General features: G+C 35.4%; 1 protein-coding gene across 15 annotated transcripts in view; it reads left to right on the top strand.

The window, feature by feature from the left end:
• The first annotated feature begins 814 nt into the window (after positions 1 to 814).
• Positions 815 to 24,153, top strand: part of KCNQ2 (potassium voltage-gated channel subfamily Q member 2) — a 171,193-nt gene continuing 147,854 nt past the window's right edge. For all 15 annotated transcript variants that reach the window (XR_012486314.1, XM_074288845.1, XM_074288848.1 and 12 more), the window contains exon 1: positions 815 to 1,540. Coding sequence is in view for 14 of the 15 variants with exons in the window: in XM_074288845.1 (XP_074144946.1) it covers positions 1,245 to 1,540 (296 nt within the window). In the remaining variant the exon portion in view is untranslated. The remainder of the gene's footprint in view (positions 1,541 to 24,153) is intronic.

Here is a 24,153-nt window from a genome sequence, read left to right as displayed (position 1 = left end):
CCTTAGCTAGACGGAATCCCTGCCTTCTTCCCTCCGATCTCAGAGCTCTTTGTTCTTTATTCGCAGCCCTCTCCTGGTGCTTTATCCCTCTCAATCTTCCATTGCGGTTCCTTCTTATTTTCCCCCTATCTTCTGCAGTCTAGCTAAGGGCAAGGACCCAGACTCATTGTTTTTGTCCTACACGTCAGGTATTCAGCAAATATTTGTTAAATGTATGATTTGCTTCTAATTACCCTTGTGCTCTCTGTTTCCTCTCCCTTCGTCCGCCCCACCCCCTTCACCCTAGTCTTTCTAGGTGATTTATTGTTCCTTTAATACTGAGGTTCCGAAGTTCTGGTGTGCGTGGAAAGAATTTGGGGGTCTTTTGTCTCATACTGAGGATTTGGGGGTTAGTCCCTCCTCTTTCTCCAACTCTAGGCAGACTTGGTAAGGGGTGAGGCCAGAGACTTAGTAGCTCTTTCATTTAATGTATTGCTCATACAACGCGTGGGTATGGAGGGAGGGAAGATCAGAGGGGATTTCCTAGGGGTTCCCTTTCAGGGGTCTGCCTTGATTTTCCTTCGTGAGGGACTACCCAGGACCCTTAGCTAAGGAACTCCCTTACTTCCTCAATCACTAACTCTCACTTATGGCAGACCCTTTCCTAGGGTTCCCAGCTTGGGGACATCCTCTTTTTTTTTTTTTTTTTTTTTTCTCCAACTCTTCGTCTGCCTGAATCGCCAGGCAGGCTTCGAAGGGTTAATTAAGGGGAGGGGGTTGTTAGGGGGCGGGAGAGGGGGGAGCGGATGGTGGCCGGGAGGAGCCGTGACAGCCTCGGTAGAAGCCTGAGCTGCGGGCTCCTGGTGAGTGATAGAGCAAGGGAGTGAGTGGGCTGAGCTGAGCCAAACTGAGCGGAGCCCAGGCAATCAATCGCAACGTTTCCTTTCTCCCAGGCGCGCTGTGAGGTTGGGGAAGCTGCCGCAGAGCCTGCCTCCGGCCCTACAGCTTTACAACCCACCAGCCCAGCTCTTTCTCTTGCTCTATTTTCCCAGACTCGCCATGCTAATCCCTGGCCGAGAGCTTCAGTGCTGTCCAGCGTTTCCCAGCATGCGCCCCCGCTGAGGCGACCGTTCCCCGCGCCCTTGAGCGCCAAGGGCCCCCTACCCTACGCCCCCTTTCCCTCACCCTTCCCATCCCTACCCACCCTTGCGGGCCTTGCGAGCCCAGCCTCCCGGTGAGTTGGGGCGCAGCCCCGGGGGACCAGGATGGTGCAAAAATCTCGCAATGGGGGAGTCTATCCGGGGCCCAGCGGAGAGAAGAAACTCAAGGTGGGCTTCGTTGGGCTGGACCCCGGGGCCCCCGACTCCACCCGGGACGGGGCGCTGCTTATCGCTGGCTCGGAGAGCAGTAAACGCGGCAGCATCCTCAGCAAGCCCCGCTCGGGCGGCGCCGGCACTGGTAAACCCCCGAAGCGCAATGCCTTTTACCGCAAGCTGCAGAATTTCCTCTACAACGTGCTGGAGAGACCCCGCGGATGGGCCTTCATCTATCATGCCTATGTGTGAGTAAGGGACAGGTAGACTTCCCGGCCTTGCCCGGCTAGGCTGGCAGGGGACAGATACGTTCGTTCGTTATATGTTTATGGGGCTATTTGACCCAGGAGAGGTATCTCCCGGAGACTCATAGGACTACATGTGGAATGATATGCGTTCTTTGGTACCCATGTGAGTGCGGATGTTGGAGTGATAACGGCAGCTAGCATGTAAATGTATTGGTGTGGTGCTGCGTGATTGTGTCTGCATGCTATGTGCGAGTGTATCTGTTGGTGATAGCTTGTGATTGTGTGTTCGTCTGTCATTGCGTTTGATTGTGAATCTGTGGATGGCACTATCCGACTAAGTCTGTGTGTGATTCTACGACTAAAATGAGAATCGAACAATTATCAGGATAAATCAGGCGAAAGGATTCTGCTTTGAAATATTCCCTAGGTACCCCAGAAACTCTATGTTGGAGAAAATAAAGATAATGGTGACATCTGATGATATAAACTGTGAAACTGCTTTTGATGGACAAACTCAGACATAGATCCCCGGTCAACTCTTGGATTTGAGAACTTTAGTCCTTATCTCTCTTCTCTCACCTCTACCCCATGCAACTTTGTGCTCCTTTCCCACCAACATTAATTCTGAATTCCTGCTCTTATTCTTCATCTTCCCAATAAAGAGGTGGGGAAAATTTCTTTAATATCCATTACTCATATCCTTAGATCGGGGTCTTTGTAGGTATTACCCACCTGCCAATGATATCCTATCTGCTTATCCCTAACCTTCTCCTTCCATTTTTCTATGGGGGTGGGGGCAGGACCAGCTGTCTCAGTTAGAACAAAGGCCCAGACATCTGGAGGAAGCCAGAGGAGATAGATTATTTTGGGGAATTTTCTTTCTTTCAGCTCTTTTTCTAGTTAGACCTTGTTAATATAGTCCCATTGACATAGCCTCGTCAAGACCCTCCCCTCCCCTTCAGTTAGCTCTGAACTAATGGTAGAGGATATTCGCTAGCAGCCAGGTGGGCTGGGATATCCTCTCTCTACGGTACTAGATTTCACTGAGGACTTAGGCTCAGCTCTGTATTAGGGAGATGCCTATTGTGTTTAAGAGGAGGGTTTCAGAGATGGGGAGTCTACCTCAGCCACACTTTGGGAAACAAAAAGCTTATTCAGGTGGAGTTTGACATCCTTTCCCTTTTCTAGCCTCTTTCATTTGTCCTTCATATTTTATTTCTAGGAAAGCTGGCATATTTACTGAGGAGAGCTTTTATCATTATAATGATCACTTAGGAGCTCAGGGGATCATAGGCAGGAAAAGAAATTTTAAAAAAGCATAGATCCCAGTATGAGAGCTAGTAGAGACAATATGTTGTGTTTATGTTGGGATGGGGGTGGGAGGCACAACAAGAAACAACTTGACTATTTTTAACAGGTTATATCACCTCCATGGATCTCAGTTTCCTTGTGTCAAATGATGGCATTAGCCAAAATGACTTCTAAGTTTTCTTCCAATCGTGATTCTTGTGATCTTTTTTCCTTTTTCTTTTTTTTTGTTTATTTTAAATTAAAAAGTAAAATATGCATAGTTCTCCATATTGCATCTAGAGACATCCTCTAGTTGAAAATTGCAAACCACATCCAAGAGTGATTCGTATTTCTGTGGTTCTAAAATCCCTCACTGTCTGGGTGCTTTTCTTGTCCCAGGTCCTATTTTCCCAATCAGAGTCAAAAGCACATGCTCTTTTTTTGTGTGCATTTGCATATGAGTAGGTGCATGTGTGTGTGTGTGTGTGTGTGTGTGTGTGTGTGTGTGTGTGTGTGTGTACAAGTAAAGCATACAGATCCTTAAAATACAGGTGTGTTTCTTGCTATTCTATTATGCCATCCTGCTTTTGTCACTCAGATAGAACTAAAATCAAATAAGTCTGACCAGAACACAGCCATTTTGTGAGTTAAAGCATTTGAGAAAGAGAAGAGGAAAGGAGAAAGCTTTGAGCAAGCATATCTTAAGCTGATCATATACTGTCCCCATAGGGGATGAAATGGAGAGACCAAAATGATGATTGTTAGTGTGTGTGTGTGTGTGTGTGTGTGTGTGTGAGAGACTTTGCTGATATTAGTGTATAAAACTTGTATGGGAAGGATGAGGGGGATAAATAGATACAAGTATGATGTGAGTACTCACTGAAAATACTATAAAAGTAGCCAAAGTCCATGAAGCTCTCAAGCATAGTTTTGCAGAGGTCGGGGGTGGGGGTTCAAGGAACAGTTCATTTTCATAGATGGGACAAGAGAGAAGTTATGGCAAACAGTCCACCTTTCTTGGATTCTCATAGAGGATTCCAACATCCATGAAGAAAGATTTTCTCTGTGTCTCATTCTGGAATACATATCAGAATTTTACTCAGAAAACACCAAACTCAAACAAGCAAAAGGTAACATGGCTAGTTAGCCCCCATCTAAGTGATTAATCTGGTTATCTTCTTCATTGAATACTCTGACCAATTAAATCCCCTTGAAAAAGCATTTCATTTCATTAGAATGAATGACTCTACAGTAATGGCCTGGATATTAGTGCCAAGGGAGACACATGTATCACAAGAAAGCTTTCAGTTTAGGGCTGGATTCTGTATCCATGAATTTTTTTCTGGGAGAGAGGGTTATTTGCTCTGGGTCCTTGCCTAATTTTTTGGGGGGCAGTTAGAAAGCTCTGACTTTGTGTTAGATTAATATATATATATATATATATAAAACATTATAATTATATATATATATAAATGTCTAGTATTAATATAGTTCTCAGTATGTTCCAGGCATATAACTTAACAAATATAATTTCTTTTGATCCTCATGATAACCTTAGGAGGCAGATACTATTCTTTTCTTCATTTTACAAATGAGCAAATACAAGTTAAATGACTTGCCCAGAATCATTCAGCTAGTATGTGTCTAAGGCTGGATTGAACTCAGATCTTTCTGATTCCAGAATTAGTACTATGAATAGTTTTCATGAAAAAACAAACCAAATCAAACTTATTTAAGTCTTATTTTAAGAGAACCTTATTCTTTGTGGGCCATTTATTTGAACTCTGATCACTTGGTGTATTAAGTATCCTTTCTCAGGGGATCATTATTGCTATGTTTTCATTAATATGACTTAGAGACATCTAAAGGGTCTTGGTTGGATTGGTATCCCTAGGGAGGATATGTGATGATATGATCTCTTATGAGAAAATGAGAACAATGCTTCATGTTTTTGTAATCTTTTAAGGTTTGTAAAATACATTACATACATTTACTCATTTGAGTCTAACAATGGAGCTTTGAGGTAAACAGCATAAATACTATCACACTCATTTTATGGATGTGGAAACTGAAGCTCAGAGTGGTTGTGATTTATTAATGATGACAAGAAATATGAAAACCTAGATTTCAATCTTTCTCTTTTTTCTTTCAGAACTTCCTCTGTCTTTATGTGTTAGAGACAGTCTTGTATATGGAGACATTTCTTAAACATCTATTATATGCAAAGTACTGTACTAAGATCTAGAATACTAAGTTGAAAAATGACATGGTCCTTGCTTTCAATTAGCTCATATTATATTGGATAGCTTTTCTATAAGTTCCTCTCTGGAAAAAAATGCAATGTGATTCTCCAATATCCATAAAGACAAGTGCTTGGCTGGGTATTTATGCTATGGTCACTAATGTTCTCTTGTCCTAGGAGAGGATCTGGGGAATGTTGTTCTGCTTTGGAATACAGTAAGTATAAAGTAAGGGGAATATCTTGCTTAAGCTCTAAAGAGAGGGAAGCCCATGAAAGACTAATTTCAATATAGAGAAGCAGCTAGAACTCCATTGTTATTTAGTAGTGTGCAACTTTTTATGACCTCATTTGGGGTTTTCTTGGCAAAGTTACTATAGAGGTTTGCCATTTACTTCTCCAGAACATTTTACAAATGAGAAAACTGAGGCAAACAGGAGTAAGTAACTTGCTCAGGATCACATAACTGGTAAGTATTTGATACTGAGTTTGAATTCATGAAGACAAATAAAGTTTGAACTCCGGAAGATATGTCTTCATACCTTTAGGCTTGGAAATCTAACAATTGTACTATTTTTTTGTACCCTGTATTGTATTGATTTTGGATTTCCCTAAGAAAATGTCTCAGCAGTGGGTCCAGCATTCAGTTCTGTGTGGTCATGGACTTAAAGGGAGAGGAAATAGATATTATTTGGAACAATTCTAAACTTCTCATCATTGGTCCATTTTTTCTTTGGGATCTTAGTGTGGATCCCTGTATTTAGGGAACATAAAATATTGGGAGTTATATGATTAAAATTCCAATTACTAATGGTTCCTTCCTCAGTTCTTCCCTTCTTCTCTATGGGCTATATTCATTTTCCTGTGACACTCAGATATACTTGCTCAGATATAGTTCATCTGATATGTGGCAGATTATTGCTTTCCTGCATTCCTAAAACATGTTAGGAAACTTAAAAGACTCAACTAGCAGTCATCCTAGGATCATATTTGCTCATTGATCTAAGTAGAATGTGATCATCATAATAAATAGAATATATATGAAATTTTAAAGTTTGCAAAGCACTTTTCATATTATTCAATTTGTTTTCCTATCTATAAGAAAGGTGTTATTATTTTTATTTTATGGATGGGAAAACTGAAGCTGAGAGAGGTTAAATAACTTGCTCATTATCACATAGTTAATGAATATAAAGTAGAATTTAAACTCAGATCTTCCTGACTCCAAGTCCATCACTATCTTCACTATGCTACATAGCTATCATAGTTTTGTTTTCATGTATGCTTAGGTTGTTTCTCTAACTAGATTTTGAGCTCCTTACAGGGAAGAATATGCATTCCATAAATGCCAGATGAATTGAATTTATTATGAGGATGAAGATTGGGTTTTGAGTTTTCTGTGTGGTTTTTGCTTCCAAGTTACCACACTAACACTGGGAAGATTATGACATAATTTTTCCCACTCTTATCTTATGTCTAGGAAGAGTTGTTCCAATCAGGAAATAATTTGAGGATGAGGTCATGGAAAAGGAGACTGTGTAGATATCTGGGCTCAGAATGGAAGGTGGTAGTAAAAAGAGAAATGTCAGATAGTTTTTGTTTCCTTGATAACATAAAAATATGGGAGTGCCTATCCTTTTATTGAGTATCCTGTGGAGAGATCAATGTGCTTGGATGTAATGATACAGTAGCTAGGATGCAAATCCTACAAGCATGAACCTCAGCCATCCCTTTGAGGGCAATAAGGTCTTTGTTAGTCTGTAGAGAACATAAACATAAGAGGGCATCTCCTGCTATAGTTCTCTTTTCATGAACAATATTGAATTGAATTGCACCAGGTTAGGATTTAGTGAAAATTGCAGGAAGAATTTCTAATGATTTTGAATCTTTCTTTTGAAAAGGTGGTGAATTTCAGGCTAGTCCTAAGGTAAGGGGAAGTGTGCATTTCCTAAAATGATAGAGTGAATTTCTGATCATTGAAGACAAGGGACTTAAGTTATTTCCCTAGGGAATCTAACCTTATCCTTCCCTGGAATTTATGTATGACTTTAGGGCTGAGATAGCATGGTTGATAATTTCCCAGATGAGCTTATAGTCTAGTTCTCTCCCAAACTGAATAAAGCATCACTTTTGTATCATTATTTATCCCAGATTCTGGGGTGTGTGTGTGTGTGTGTGTGTGTGTGTGTGTGTGTGTGTGTGTGTTTGACCTGCAGATTATTTTTGTTATAGAAAAGAAAAAAATACATGAAAGAGCCTCAAAGTGTTAGTCATGAGCTGGATTTAAAACTCTTTATATAGGAAGCTGAAGGTTTGGACAGCTCCAGGCCTCTTAGGCCCACTATATACATAGGCAGCTGCCTGCCACTCTTCAGATGCCTTGTTGAAAAGGACCATTAACTGGAATCATACAGACATTTATAAACTCCTTCATACAGTATTGAAATAAGCAATTGAGCAGCTTTGGGAATCTTTCTTTCCTTTTTTGGTATGGAAAAGTATCTTTCCCTCATCCTTTTCCTTTGTGACATCTAAAGACATAGACTTTACCTGAAAGGGATTGCAATAGGAACTTTAGTGCTTTGATGATACATCATTAAAAGCACATGAAGATAATGCTGTAGATTCTATAAGTGCTAGCTATTGTTAGGGCATTACTGTTGTAACTATACATCATTTCAAGAAATCTCCTTGGAGATATGAGGTGGGTATGGTTTAAATTCCAGTAGATGACATCATCAGTGCTGGATTGTTGCTACACAACTATGCTCATGTAACAGAAGTTCAGAATGTTATCCTATAACTCAAGGAGAAACTATTTTGCTAGTATTAATTTGTTGGCAGAGCTTGAATTAAATTGATAGTCTAGCCATGGTAATTTCAAATTGGGGGATTCTTTGAACTTTCCATGAGTTGAGCACCATTTTTATTTGCTGTGATGAAATTATATTAAGTGGGTTTGATGGAAAGGACTATAATTGATATTGAAGGTAACTATTCATTCCTGTTGAAACTTAAGGTTATAGCTGGTTTAATTAATTTATTAGCTGGTTTAATTTAATGAAAATATAAATTGATATTTTCTATGAGACTAGGTCAATATTACCTTTATGAATCCATTTCACCTTCAAACTATGGTCCTGATGTGACATTGATGTGACTCATCTTTGCCATTTGGAGAATGGTACACAGGAATGTGTATGTGCTTGTGTGTGTGTGTGTGTGTGTGTGTGTGTGTGTGTGTGTGTGTGTGTGGTGTATGATGGTTATTGAGCCATGTTATTTAATTCAACAAATATTTATTAAACACTACATGCCCCAAACTGCTAGACACTAGGAAAATTTAGATTAGATGTAGTTCTACCCATGTGTTTTTGTGATACATATTTTGATAATAATATTTGATAAGCACATTAGATTTAAAATACAATGCTTTGAGATTTAAGGGGGAAGTGTCAGTATTGACTGGAAAAATCAGAAAAGACTTCGTGGAAGTGACTTTGAGTTGGATTTTTTTAGGATGTCCTCCAGTGAGGGAAAACCACTAGCGACAAAAGTAGTTCATTTACTTTTGATTTCCTGATTTTTTTTATAATGTTCTTACATCAAGCTGAAATCTTGGAGAAAACAAACACTCTGTAATTTCTTTTCAATGTTTCAAATTTAGTCCTTTCTGGTCAAGCAGAAGAAATAACATTGGTGGACCACATGATTTCCCTTCAAATATTTTTAAAATAGCTGTTTACCCAGATCTAGTCCTTTCTTCAGGCTAATTAGTGCCAGTTTTTTTTTCATATATGCTCATAGGGTATGGTCTCTAGTCTCATCATCACTGATTGAATAGTGAATAACTCACATCTGGACATTTTCCAGTATGTCAATATATGTGTTCAAATGAAGCAATAAAAAAGTACACAATAGTCGATAATTGCATCTTTTATTCTCATTTAATGAATAATACTCCAGGGGTGGTCTGATCAGGACAGAATATGATGAGATTATTACTTTATATGTTGTAGCCTTTATATGTCTCTTAGTACAGCTTAAGATCTCATTTAATTTTTTAGGTGTTATATCATACTGTCAATTCATATTGAATTTATAGTCCATTAAATTTCTCCCTTACCTCCAATCTTTATAATATGAACTGTTGTCCAGTCATGTCTACTCCATCTTGTACTAGTGGAGTGGGATTTTTTTTAATCCATGGATATGCCTTTAACTTTTCCTGTTATTGTAGGCTCTTGAGGACTTTTGCTTTTGACTCCTACATTTTCCCCTCCTTAGCTTTTCATCTTCTAAAGATTTGAGAAGCACACTATCTTGACCTTTATCCCAGTCATTAATAAGGAATTAAGGATAAAAGTTGGACCTGGATTTCATTTGAATAGGGAACTTTCAGATGACGAAACTCTCTATTAATGGATGTCAGCACCTTCTCCATAATTTATAATCTCAAAGAGTTAGAACTGAGAAGTTAAATGACTTGCCTGGGGTAACTCAGGTAGTACGTGAACCCAGATCTGCTTGGCACTGCAGTCTGCTACTATCCACTACAAAGGCTGCCTTTTAAGAGTTGAATAAAAATTAAATAGACTGGGAAAAATCTATTGAACACTTTCTTTTAAGTTGAACTGATCCATCAATGATTGTTTGTTGGGATCTAGTCAATAAATTAATTCTGAATTGACTTAGCTGTACTACTAACCTATATTTAGCCTATATCTCCACTTTGTTCATAAGGATAGTGTGAAAAAATTCTCAAAAGTTTTGTTGAAATCTGGATAAATTATGTCTATAATTTTTTAGAAAAGGGAATTATGTTAGTATGGCACAACCAGTTTTTAGTGAAAGAATCCTGGCTTTTTTCTTGTTTTCTATGTGCATAGTAGATACCAAATACAATGCTTTGAGATATAAAGGAAAGTGTCATGATTGACTGGAAGAATATTCATGGATCTACCCCCCAACTTGGAATAGGATTCAACTTCTGCTAAAGATTCTTACTAGCTTATAATTCTGGGCAAGCCATCCAACCTTTGTTAGCCTTGATTTCATCATCTATAAAATGAAAATAATCATAGCACTTATCTAATAGAGTTATTGTAATAACATATGAACTGAAGATAATATATGTAAGACATTGCAAGCTTTAAGGTTCTTTATAAATGTTAGCTGTTATTATTATTTTTTGATGCTGATGATGAATTTTATATTTTTTTAGGAATTCAAGTCAGTGTAAATAGCCTATAATTTTAAGGTTATCTTTCCTCCTTTTAGAAAATTGGAGAACATTTGTCCTTCTCCAGTCCTATAGCCATATTCTGCGTAATTTTTCAAGGCTCATTTTTAGTGGTTCTGTAATCACATTTCCTCATTATCTCAATACCCTACAACATTGTTCACATGGCCATGAAGATGAACTTATAGTTCTTCTCTTACTATAATTTTATTTTTCTTGGGATTCCAATTTATATTGTCAATTCTGTTTTGTACTTTCCATAGCAAGGATTCTTTTTTCTTGAAAGATAAAATCAAAACAAAATAAGAGCGGAATAGTTCTATGTGCTTTCCATCATCTTTTATCAACACCCTATCTTTTTAAGTAACAGTTCTGTCCCTTTTTCCATTTTTCTTTTTTCTAATTTTTTGCTAATATATCTTTTAAAAGATTTTTGTTGTCCTTAGTATTCTAGTACTATTGTAGTAGGCTTATATTGTTCTTTGTATTCTGCACTGAGTTTCTCTGATAAAGATCCAAACTGATTCAAATATATAAGAATAAGAGCCATCTGCAACTGATAAAGTGATCCAAGGATATGAACATGCAGTTCTTAAAAGAATAAAAGCAAGCTATAAACAACTCTATTAAAACATGCTATAGATGACTAATAATAAAAATCCAAAATTAAAGCAAAATTTTACTTCTGTAAGCTTGTTGAAAATAACAAAAAAGGAAATGACAATTATTGTAGGACACGTGGGAGGACAGACACACTAATACATTGTTGGTGGAGCTGTGAACTGGAATAGTCATTCTGGAAAGCAATTAGGAGCTATAATTCATCCTTCTAAGTCACTAAACTGCTGTTTGAGAACTAAAACAAAAAGGGAAAGGACCAACTGACATGGACAAAATTAATGATAGCAAGAATTTTTTTGTTGAAACCAATAAACTGGTAAGTTTTTGAAGACATATCAGCTGAGAGAATTACTAAACAAATTATGCTACAGCAACATTATGTAGTATTATTGAATTGTAAAAAACGATGCAAGAAATGGGTTTGCAAGAAACTGAGGGGACTAGCATGAACTAATATTGATTAAAATGAGAAGATCCAGGAGAACAATACATAAAAATAGAAGATTGTATAGAAAAACAATCTCATCAATCCCAAATTAGGAACCCTATTCAATTGTAGAACTTTTCATTGACAACTCCAGAGTTCTAAAGATAAAGTATATTTCCCATTTCTTGATAGAAAGGTGATGAAGTAGAGGTGAAGAACAAGGCATACACACACATATGACTTTTACCTTGTAATTTTGGGCATATGGGAGAATCCCAAGTTCTATATCCAAGGTTTGAATCCTTTTCCACCTAATATTGATTTCATAATGAACACACATAGAGAATAGCAATAGCAAAAACAAAACAAAACAAACCAATAACAACACCTCCCCATTTATTCAAATCACAGCAAAACAAAAATCAGAGAAAGTATACACAGAAGAATATATACTGGACCATACAGAGTGAAGAAGCTATTCCATTGGAGTGAGTGTTTTTCCTCAGGAACTAGGAATGAAGTTGGTCTTTTTCATCTTCTCTCTTGAAGATGGAAGCTAGGAGCTCAACAAAGCAACTTGATACTTGAAAAATCAAGAGGATTTAAAACTCAATGAATTCCCAAAGGGGATTTTGAAGAGGTCTGATGAAGTTGGATCTCCCTCACCTTCCATCAATCTTGCTCTGGCACTCCCTCCAACCTTATTTCAGTGATGGGCATTCATCTCCATTAATTAGAAAAGGTCAATTAGGAGATTGAGCAGTGACATTAGGAAAGGGGTTACTCTTTATTATGCCTTCATGACAGTTTTATGACCTATATATTTTTTTGTTTCTTGCTTTTTTTTTCTGATGGTCTGTAATTTTTCCTTTTCATTAATCATCATCCTATTGCTTCTCTCCTGCTCCCACTTTTTCTCCTGATCTATATATTTTCTCACATAAGTACATCTTCATATGCAATGTTATTAATCTTCCTCTTACATTTATTCTGTTTCTTTTGAACAAGTCCAACCCTTCCAGAGCTATATTGTAGTCATGGATTATATCCCACTAACTATCACTTTTTCTTATGAAGTTAAATTTTCTGATTTTAATTAGGATATCCAGTTCATCTTGCTTATTATCTATTATTTTTGCATTTTTGCATAAACATCAGAGATTCTGCATTTTATTGCTCACTTGCTTCTTGGAGTTTGTCTTCTGGGTATCAGTGAATAACAGTGTATCTCTACTGCTAATCCTTCTTTGTTGTTGTTGCCACTTTCTACAATGTCTATTTTGGTATATATATATATATATATATATATATACATACATACATACATATACATATACATATATATATATATAGGCATCTTTCTCTTTAATTCTCTATTCCAACTTAAAGATTTCATAGTCAGATTTTCAAGAACCCAGGCAAAAATATTTGTAATAATCTTCTAGTATATTTCATTCCTTAGACTAACAACCCATTATTTCTATGGATTGAGCTGAATACAGTTTTAGATGCTATCTTTATAACTAGTTATTTGCTCCCCAAACCTGCCTTCCTCTTTTGAATTACATGCTTAAAGTCAGTGGCAGTGATGGAAACACACCTTTGCTACTAAGATCTTTATTCAGCTTCTTAATCAGAACTTCATAATTCCTTGTAATATTTTCTTTCTGTAAGTATCATTTGTTTCCATGTAATTGGATGGGATAATGGTCTTTAGTTTTGTTAAAACTTGGGAGGTATTCTTTCATATCTTCCATATGTGGGAAGACAGACACACCCTCTATTGTTGATGTCAGGTTGACAAATAACTGTCTTGGTATTTTTTAGCAGGAATTTTTCCAAAAATGACTACTTATCTCTTCTTCCTCTGATTGTTATTTGATGTATTCTTTTCTGACACAACCAGAGGATAGATTCCATCTTTTCTTAGAGGTAAAAGCAATTGCTTTTTCCTTACAATTCAGCCTTTTCTTTTTCCTTAAAATTCAGCCTTTTCTCTGGAAAAACTTTCAGTACTTTCTGCTTACCTCCTCCTCCTTTTCCCTTTTCTCCTCCTCCTCCTCCTCCTCTAAAACTCAGAAATATTTTTAAGTTCAACAATGAAATTATATGAGAAAAGCTGAAAACAACAAAAATAGCTTCTTTATATTGGGGGAAAGAAGATTATTTTATAAGATTATCTAAAATAACTTTCTGAGATGTATGTAGTTAACAAACAGCAAAGAAAAAACAGAGCTATTTAATTTTGATTTTTCTCTCCCCCCCCAGGAGAATAATCTTTGTACTAGAAAGTACCAAAAACTATGGTGAATAGCTGCTTTTGGGGTGACTTCAAGTCACCCAACTCACCCAAATTGAAAAATTGTGAAAAACAAGTGGTATAGAAGTGGGAACAGGGAACAGAGGAAATGTCCCAAATGTAAAAAAGAGTCTCTGAACTATAGATTGGTGAACTTGATTTTAATTCATAGTAAATTTCTAAAATAGTATTTACATTAAAAGGATGTTAATTAACATCCAGAAAAGGAATCAGTAATCTCAAAGGGCCACATTAGGAACAGGTCATTCCAGATTCTCCTTAGTTTTTTTGTTTGTTTGTTTGTTTGTTTGTTTGTTTGTTTGTTTTTTGTTTTGTTTTGTTTTGTTTTGGACAGAAACTTATAGATCAGGAAAATATCATAGATATAGTTTATTGAGATTTTAACAAAGTATTAGACCAAGTCTCCCATGTTTTTCTTGAGGACAAGATGGAGCTATGTGGCCTAGAAGACTATAAAATTAGATGGATACAGAACTGTTTGAGTGACTGAACTTTAAGAATAGTCAGACCCTAATCAACTGATGTCAGATTGGGAAGAAGTTTGTCCATATACAAATGCACAAAATCTCATTAACAAACATGGTTATTGGATAATAGATTTAGAACTGGAAAGAACATTAGAAACCCCTTGTTTTATAGATGAGGAAAATGAGACTATGAGAGACTAAGTCACTTGCCTAAGTCACTCAGTTAGTAAGTAATGTGGAATTGAGAGTTTCCCTCATTAGTAAAATGAAAGGGTTAGATTATTTAAACAATACCTTCTAGCTCTAAATTTATGGTCCTGTGATTCAGTTACCATATAAATATGTCATTGAGATTTAGTGATATGGAATTCATAATTTGAATATGGATGCAGAATAGCTGAAACAGTAAATAGGAATAACATTGTATTAAAAGTTATTCTTATGTGAGAAAATCCAGAAATCCTATCTATAGCTCTATCCTTGGGTTACTACTTTAGTGTTTCATTAGTTACTACCCTAAGATCCCTTAAACCACTACCTTCCCTGATATTTCATGGCTTTTCATCAGCAAATCCATTTTCCTGGATTACCCCAATCAGCTAATCTCTTTGTTCATCTTCCTGGTTTTTGAGTTAGAATTGAGTATCTTATGTCATTTTTTAAAGTATAAATTGATAATAATTACTTACATTTTCCTACTTTCTTTGAATCATAAAATGCTTTCCCCCCTCATGTGTATGTGTATATAGTCAAGCAAAACTGAATTAGCCTTGTCCAAAAATAATTGTGCTTTAATCTATTTTTGAGTCCATTGCCAATCTATCTGAAAGTGGGCAAGTATATTTTTTATGTTTGGTTGGTTCTATTGCATTGATCAAAATCCTTAACTCTTTCAAAGTTGTTTGTCTAGTACAGTTATTGTATAAGTCATTCTCCAGATTTTACTCACTTCACTTTGCATCTGTTCATACATATCTTCCCAGATTTTTCTGAAGATATACTTTTTTATCATTTCTTTTAGCACAATAGTATTCCATCACAAGATATTATATTAACATAACTTGTTTAGTCATTCCCCTTTTTATAAGTATGCCTTCAGTTTCTAATTACTTGTTACCATGAAAAGACATGCTATAAATATTTTTCAACATATGGATTCTTTTCCTCTTTGTCAGATCTCTTTGGTATATAGACCTATGCTGAATCAAAAAAGTATAACCATTTAATAGATTTTTGGGCATAATTCCAAATCATGTTTTAGAATGGCTGAAGTAGTTCACAGTTTCACCAATAGCACATTAACATATCTGTTTTCCTACAGCCCTTCTATCACTTGTCATTTTCCTTTTAGGAAATACTTTATATAGAGATTACTTCATTTGGATAAAAATGCTGTACTTGTAGTCATAAATATCTGAGTCCCAATCTTGCCTCAAATTCTAACTTTGTAACACTTATTGTAGCACTTTGACTCTAGGCAAGTCATTTTACCTCTGAACCTTGGGTTCTTCATTTGTAAAGTAGGGATACTATTATCATCTACTTCACAAACTTTTTGAGAAGATAAAAAACCATGAGATAACATGTAACACTTTGCAAACTTTAAAATTCTCTATAAATGCTAGACATTCTTATATTATATATTGTATTATATATAATATATATTACATTATTATATATTATGTTATATAACATAATAATATTATGTATATATATATACTTATTATATATTATATTATTGTCAACAATTTCCATGTAGAAGGTAGTGCAAATATAAGTATTCTCATTTTGTATATGAAGTATACAACTATAACTGCATCCTAAGTATTGCTCAACAATTGTCTCTCCTTATCTCTTTATGCCATCCGCAACTATTCCAAACTACCTTTTTTTCTTTTATCACCACCTGCTATCTTTTCCCTTTCATTAATGAAGCAGATATGGTAACCTTCTGTACTGAGAAGACAGTCTACCAAAAAGGAATTCTTTCAGCTTTTCCCCCCTTATGTTAAAAAAGAACAACAACAACCAATAAAACTTAGCATTGTCATCCAACTACCTTCTTCTCTTTTCTACAAAGAGCAAACCATCTTCCTTCCTAAAGCTAATAATAACATTTTCTGTATCCTTGATTATATTTCTATGTTCTCTACTTCAGCAGTGAGTCTCTCTCTTCTATAAATCTTTAATTTCTTCTTCATTACTGACTCTTTATCAGCTGCCTAAAAATTTTCTCAGGTCTGCCTTTACTCTTCATCTATTATCCCATCTCTCTACTTCCTTTCTTCCTTAGATATGAAAAAGTTGACAATATATCTCTTCCTTATTCACTTCAATGTAGATTATTCCCACATCTTTATATTCATTTTTTATCTCTCTTCTGATGTACAGATCTTCATTTCCTACAGCTTTCATGATACATTTATCAGAATGTCCTATCAATACTTTACATTCAAGATGACCAAAAAATGGAATTCTTTATCCTTAATGCTTTTCCTTGTGATCTCATTACTTTTTGTGTCAATATCATTTATGTAGTCTTGCATATTTACAATTTTGGGTTTTATTTTTGTCTCTTCCCTCTTCTCTCATGCTTGAGTTTGCCTATTCCATTTTTCTAACATCTCTTGGAAAAAATCATTCAATACTGTTAAGAAACTGCTAAAGAATCTCCTCTCCCCCACCTTCTATAAGAATATGAAAAGATTATATTCAAGAGAAATTCTGCTTGCACATATTCTGTTTGGTCAATTCAACCATATTTTTATTAAGCATCTTATATGTGTCAGTTACAAATCACATATGCCCAATTGCCTCAGAAAAAAGCAAAAAAAACCCCTAAAAACAAAAAAAACCAACCCTGAAATTTGTGACTGCTTTGTTTTCTTTGTGCTTTTCCTAATTTTTTGTTTATTGCTTTATGGAGCCATATAGTAAAGGTGAACTGTGGCTAGAGGTCAGGCAATAACATAATTTGTTTCTCTTACCATCACCCTCCTCCAAACAGCTGGAGTCCTGTGATTTCCTAGTCAATCAGTCCAATTAAAAAAATCCTAATCCTATTTGAGGCTCCTGGTAAGCCAATTCATTTTTCTAGAAGGAATAGTGAGTGTTTATAAATTTGATTGAATGTTCTGTCTCCTCTTGGTCACATGATATTACTGAGGAGGGAATATCACTAAGGTTTCATTACTTTCATTAGAGTTATAGATTAAAAAAATTATGTCTTCAAAAAGTCCTATCTGTAAGAAATTTAAAATCCATTAGTTTTCAAATTCTGCCAAGTTCTAAACCTCTTACTCTTTCCTGTTAGAGATAGTAAAGGATTTGTATTGATAAACACATATGAAAAGTGGTCAGAAAGCTTCCTAGAAGGTAAAAAAAAAATAGCATCAGAATGAATAGTTCCCATGGTGACCACAGAGATGTCACTGACTCTCTATCTCAGCTATATTTTCTGGAAAGTGTTTAGTACTTGAGCAAGAAGACTGTTAGATGAGATGATTTATTAAAGATATGCAGAACTTATCTGAATCTTATATGGTACTCAGTCCTTTCCTACTTGTACACTAAAATTCATGAAATAATTTAAAGTAAAATTGCTCTGTGATTATAAAAGATTTTCTAATCATGATGCATAATTACAGAGCAAAGTAAATCTCTATAAACAATCTTAAATATCTGCAAGGTAATAGAAAAAATAATTAACAGTTAGGTGGAAGTTTACTTCTTGAGGGTGTCACAAAAATTAGAGCAAATTTAGTTCTTCCCAGAAATCAATGGAAGTCAGATGTTCTAGTCAATGTTTATAAATTCTGTGATGTTTTGAAGGCTCACTAGTTCATATAATCATAGATTTAGAGATAAAGGCGATCTCTAAGGTAATTTATTTTTGTCTTTGTATCCATAGTGCCAAGTATAATGCCTGCCACATATGCATGCAGTTAAAAAAACAACACAATTAGGATTTGAATCAAGGTCTTCTAATACCAAGCTGAGTACTGTCTCTCATGTATCACATCATTTACAGAGAAGCACCTAGGCATTCAGTATTGATAAAAGTAGTTTTAAACTTCTCAAATTTTGAAATTTTCTGTTGGAAACCAGTATAAATAAGTGAAATATCTGTTATAGAATACTTTCAAGTAAAGCTTGTAAAGAGAATAATGTCCACAAATGCACATTTCCAAGTTAACTCCACTGAGATTTAGAGGCAGAGATGTTCAATGTGTAGTTATAGAAGAGTGAGTGAGTCAATCTAGATGAAGTACAGGGTACTACTAGAAGTATAATGGGAAATAAGATTTGAAAGGGACAGTAGAGCCAAATTGTAGAGGATCTTGAATGAGTAGGAGACACATTTTTCCTGTAGGTAATAAAAAATAATTAGTTGCTGAGCATGAAAATAATAAAAACAATGCTGTAAATTAGGAAGAATAAATTTATGTATCAAATTAGAATAATAAAATTATGTATCATGGTTATTTGTGTTTCTGTCATACATTTAGTCTGTCAGTCAATATAAAAGCACTTTTAAGCAATTATTATGTGCCATGTACTGTTAGGAACTGGGTGTACAGAGACAGGGAATGATCCCTGCCCTAAAGGAGCTTACATTTAGGTAAAGATATTGTGATTTCCACAAGACCAGTGACTGTAGAGGGCTGCAGACAGTGGGGAAACTCTGAGGAAGATATAAAACCTTCAGCCCAGAGGGAACCTGCTGACAATATCTGGTTGGGCTCCCCATCTCCCCTAAGGGCTCTCAGCCTTCCTGAGAAGTCAAGGAGCAGTGACAATCTGTGTTGTGATTGAATCAGAGTGATACCAGGTGGAAGAATGATGCCAAGTGGCAAACTACATAGCAAGTTGTTTATGTGGTCCCACTTGTGCAGTATATACTAGGTGCAGGCTCAGTGTTTTTGTTACATAGTGGTATGAGGGTATAAAAAGCGGAAAAGTCCTTGAAATAAAACACACTCCATTTTTACACCATCTTCAGGTGATGACCTACTATGAATGACTTAGCTCTTCTCAGAACAATGCGGCAAGACAATTCCAAAGAACTCATTTGGAAAATGTGATCCATGTCCAAGGAAAGAACTGATGGATTCTATGTGTACATCGCAGCATACTATTTTCATTTTTTTCATGATTTTTCTTTTTTTTGTTTGTTTTTTTCATAGTATTACTAATATGGAAATGTGTTTTGTGTTATTGCACATGTATAACCTATATCAAATTGCTTACTGTCAAAAAAAAAAAGGAAGGAGGAGATCAGGGAAACAGGAATAAAATTTGGAACTCAAAATTTTATTCTATTTTATTTTTCATTTGCTAAATTTAGTAGTATTTTATTTTCTTCCAATTACATGTAAAGATAGTTTTCAGCATTCATCTTTGTAGAATTTCGAACTCCATATTTTTCTTCCCTCTTTTCCTTCTCCCTCACCCATAAGAGGAGACAGCAAGCAATCTGCTGTGGGTTATACATACACAATCATGTTCAACATATTTCCACATTAGTCATATTATGAAAGAAGACTCAGAACAAAAGGAAAAAACCTGAGAAAGAAAAAACCCCAAACCCCAAAAAGTATAAATACTATGATTTGACCTGCATTCAGTTCTTTCTCTAGCTGTGGATAGAATTTCTGTCATGAGTCCCTTAGAATTGTCTTGGATCATTGCATTTCTGAGAAGAGCTAAATTTATCATAGTAGATCATCAAACAGCTGTTACTATATACAATGTTCTCCTGGTTTTGCTTATTTCATTCAGTACAGTTCATGTAAATCTTTCCAATTTTTCTGTAATCTGCCTGCTTATAATTTCTTATGTAGAACAATTGTATTCCATTACATTCATATACCATGTTGTTTAGCCAATCCCTAGTTGAGGGGCATGCCTTTGGTTTCCAATCTTTTGTCCCAATATTTTTGTACATGTAGGTCCTTTCCCCTTTTTTATGATTTCTTTGGTATACAGACCTAATAGTAGTATTGCTGGCTCAGAGGGTATGCACAGTTTTATAGCCCTCTGGATATGAAACTTGTAATTGGAGGGGAGGAAAGAAATAATATTGAAACCTCTCAGTATTCTAGTACCCCCTAAATCTGTAAGCTGTAGGGCATGTGCCTCCATTCATAGAGGAAGTTTCTTCCTTGGAAGTTCTATCTACTAATGAAAGCATTGTGCTTTGTATTCAAAAGGTATTAGTTGAAGAGGATCTTGAAGTTGTCATGTCTGATGAAATTGAAGGAAGAGATACTGGGGCATAAGAAAACTGGCTAAGAGACTCATTGCAATATTCTAGATGAGAGGTAATAAAGACCAAAAGGCATTTACATTGGAGGAAAAAAAAAGAGTTAGAATTGGCTTTTCAAAGGAAAGACTTTGGGACTAATTGAATATGTATTGAGAGGATAAGTGAGAAATTGTAATAATTCTTAAGTTTTTATCTTGAATGGAAAAAGTAATATACTAATTTATAATGTTTACACCCCCATGGTTCATATGCTAGAATCTTTAGAAATAGTTATTCTTTGAAATAATTAAAGGGCCTTCTGGAATCTTATCTATTCATTTGCTTAGCAAATCATTTCTTCATAGAGCTATAATAGGGAAACTGGTAAAAACTTTAGTGTTAGTCTGCAAGTAGGAGAGAGAGACTATAATTATGATATGCAAACATATTTATTAAACTTACCATCAGGCAAGAACATGACACAATTGCCTGTGGTGTATTCTTATATGTCATGATGTGACAAGTTATAGATATGTCACAATAAATATTAATTATATTATACAAAGGTTTTTTTTTTGAAGACTAAATATTTATTTGGATATATGTGTGATAACCAGGTGAAATTCACCTGTCCAAAACCTGTGTGTTGTGCATTCTGAGAATTGATTCTGATGGATCTGTGATCTCATGGTAAGAGATACTTCTCTACTCATCCAGCTGAAAATCTATTCATGCTTTCTTATTCTCTAGGATTCTTGCCACGGTTTTTCTGTAAATCCTCCATAGGAGATCTGCCTAGCACTCTAGAGGTCTTCCTTTCATTCATTTAATATATCATTGATACCATTGGGGCACTTGGCATAGATATCTATGTACCTCTTGTTCTTAATGCACGACTGTCTGATTTCCTTTATGGTTACATATGTTTTTAATTATATCTGCTTCTTTTTACACATAAGTCATATATGGTGTTATATTGCATCCCTTTATGTTCACCACCTGTATTTTCCATTGAGTTACCTGCAATTTGGATTCTTGCAAGATAATGTTGCTTCATGATTGAGTCAAATAACATTTCTAGGAAAAAAATTTGAGGATATGAAAAGCTAATATGTTCCTAGAAAAATGGTATGGATAAATAAAATGGATAGCATTTTTCATCATAGGTGTCCTTCAGAGTAGTCTTGAATTACTGTATTGTTGAGAATAGCAAAGTCATTCATATATGATCATCCCACAACATTGTTAAATACTTTGTACATACGACATTTGCAAGAACTCATGGAGTACTTACTTGCTAGGTTTTTCTGAGTGTCCTGCTCATCATTTCCACAACAATAGTATTCATAATCACATAGCACAATTTATTCAACCATTTCCCCAATTGATGGGCATCCCTCCAATTTCCAAATCTTTACCCCGAGAAAACAGCTACTGTATTTTTGTACATTAGGTTCTTTTTTTTTCTTTCTTTTTTTTTAAACAATCTCTTTTGGAATAAATGCACATAATGATATTGTTAGGACAAAGATTATGCAAAATTTTATAGCTCTTTGGGTATAGTTCTAAACTGCTCTACAGAATGGCTGAATCAGATCACAATTCCAACAACAATGCATTAAAGTCTCATTTTTTCCCTCACATTCCCTCCAACATTTGCCAGTTTCCTTCTCTTTCCCATTAGCCAATATAATAGGCATGAAATAGAATCTTAGAATTATTTGAATTTGTATTTCTCCTATCAATAATGGGAGTATTTTTTAATATGGCTTTAAATATTTTAACTAGTTCGTCTAAATTTTGTTTACACTTTTTGATCATTATCAATTGAGTCTTTTTATATAAATTTGATTCAATTCCCTATACCTTTGAAAAATGAAGCCTTCATCTGAGAAACTTGTTTCAAAATTCTTTTCAAAATTACTATTGCTAACTATATTTCCCCCTGTTCATTCTATTCTCTCTCTCCTTTCACCCTGTTCCTCCTCAAAATGATTTTCTTCTGAGTACTTCCTTTCCCCTCCTCAATATGTTATTTCTTCTCTCACCCATCCCCTTCTCTTATCCCTTTCTTCTATTTTCCTGCAAGGTAAGATAGATTTCTAGAAATCTATATCCATATTGAGTGTACAGAACATATTAGTTATTTTAAAAAGGTAGACTTTTGAGTGAGTGCCAGTAAGTGGCTTGTGATCATGACAAACACTGGATAGTTTTCCCAAATGTAATCTAAGCCTACCCTGGGGTGGTGGTGAAGGAAACAGAAATAAGTATTGTGCTACAAATACCAGTTTATAAATTACATATGTAGAAGAATAAAATTGTGGGATTATTTTCTACCTCTGACATTTTTTAGTCTAACTCCTACACAAAACTTGAATTCTATCTTCCACATATCCAGCAAGATTCCCAATCAAAATACATTTTCAAGGTCTGTTTGAAAATATTCAGTGATAGGAAATTCCATTACTCTCTGAAGTTATACATCCATTGTGGGATAGCCCCATTTATAAAGAATCTATTTAAATCTCCCCTATTGTATCTAGTTCTTTCCTTTATGGAACAAATCTGACCTCTGAATAATCCAGCAAATATCTGGAAATTATTGTACTTTCTTTAAGTGTTTTTTCTTTGCTATTAGATTATAAGTTCCTCAGTTTCAGACCCCAGTCTTAGACTTCAGTCTCTCTGTCTGTCTCTCTCAACCTTTTCCTCCTCTTTCTCTTCCTCCTCTGCTTCTTCCTGTCTTAATATACATAGTATTCCATGCTATACTTTTCCCATATATATTGAATTAAATTCTTTCCACGAGGTTACCCAGCCCATCTTCAACAAATCATTGTAAGGAGTGATTTCTAGTCTTCTGAATACCCTAGTCACTCTTCTCTGGATGTATTTTAGATTGCTTGCCTTTAAGTGCATTCCTTAACTCATCTCCTTGTGGTACCCTCACAGAAAGGATGTAGATGCTAAAAGTAATTATGTCCTAGATCACAAAGTGACTGATAGACTTGTGGAATTGCTGAATTTGCAGGCTCAGTGACAGTTCTAGAATCTTCTAGAAAATGATGATCTAGCATAATGGTTTGAGATGAACAATCACTCTTTTGGAAAAAAAAGGAAAGATGAAATTTTTCCAGTTGTGAGGCCCCAACCATGCTTTTTAATATTCTTGATATGCTCTGATATTGATTTTCATTTACTCAATTGGTTCCTTGGCTTGAAGAAAATCACATCTTAGATTAAAAAAAGAGATCAGAGTGTGACATTCTCCTTCCCAAGATATGGGAATAATTTTAAAATATACAGACCCAGCAACTATTCCAGAGAATCTATCAAGAGTCCTATTGCTTCTAAAATGGCCATTGATAGACTTTAGATAATTGCAAGTCATCCTTCAATATGTGCATATGAAAGTCAGGGGTTAAACTCTGACACAGAAGATACCAGAGATGTCTCCTGTGTCACTAAGAAGATTTTTTTGCAAAATAAGGGAAGGACTATTTTCATCTAACCTATATACAAAACTTCAATTCTACTCTTCCTTCATCCCCACCTTTGTCATTTGCTGGCCCTTATTCTTTACCTCATTGCATACTTTTGTTGACCGGTTAGAAGACCCAGACTCATGTCCCACCTCTGACACTACCTATGAAATCTTTGGAATCAATCATTAAATATTTGTTAAGTAACTCCTATCTTCTAGTGCTAAATGCTGGGATAGCAAGAAGAGAAAAAAGCAATTTAATGCAGGTTATGG

Source organism: Sminthopsis crassicaudata, chromosome 2 (assembly GCF_048593235.1).
Source record: "Sminthopsis crassicaudata isolate SCR6 chromosome 2, ASM4859323v1, whole genome shotgun sequence".
Classification (NCBI taxonomy): Eukaryota; Metazoa; Chordata; class Mammalia; order Dasyuromorphia; family Dasyuridae; genus Sminthopsis; species Sminthopsis crassicaudata.
The sequence above is the reverse complement of the archived record's forward strand: the minus strand, read 5'-3'. Positions and strand labels throughout refer to the sequence as shown.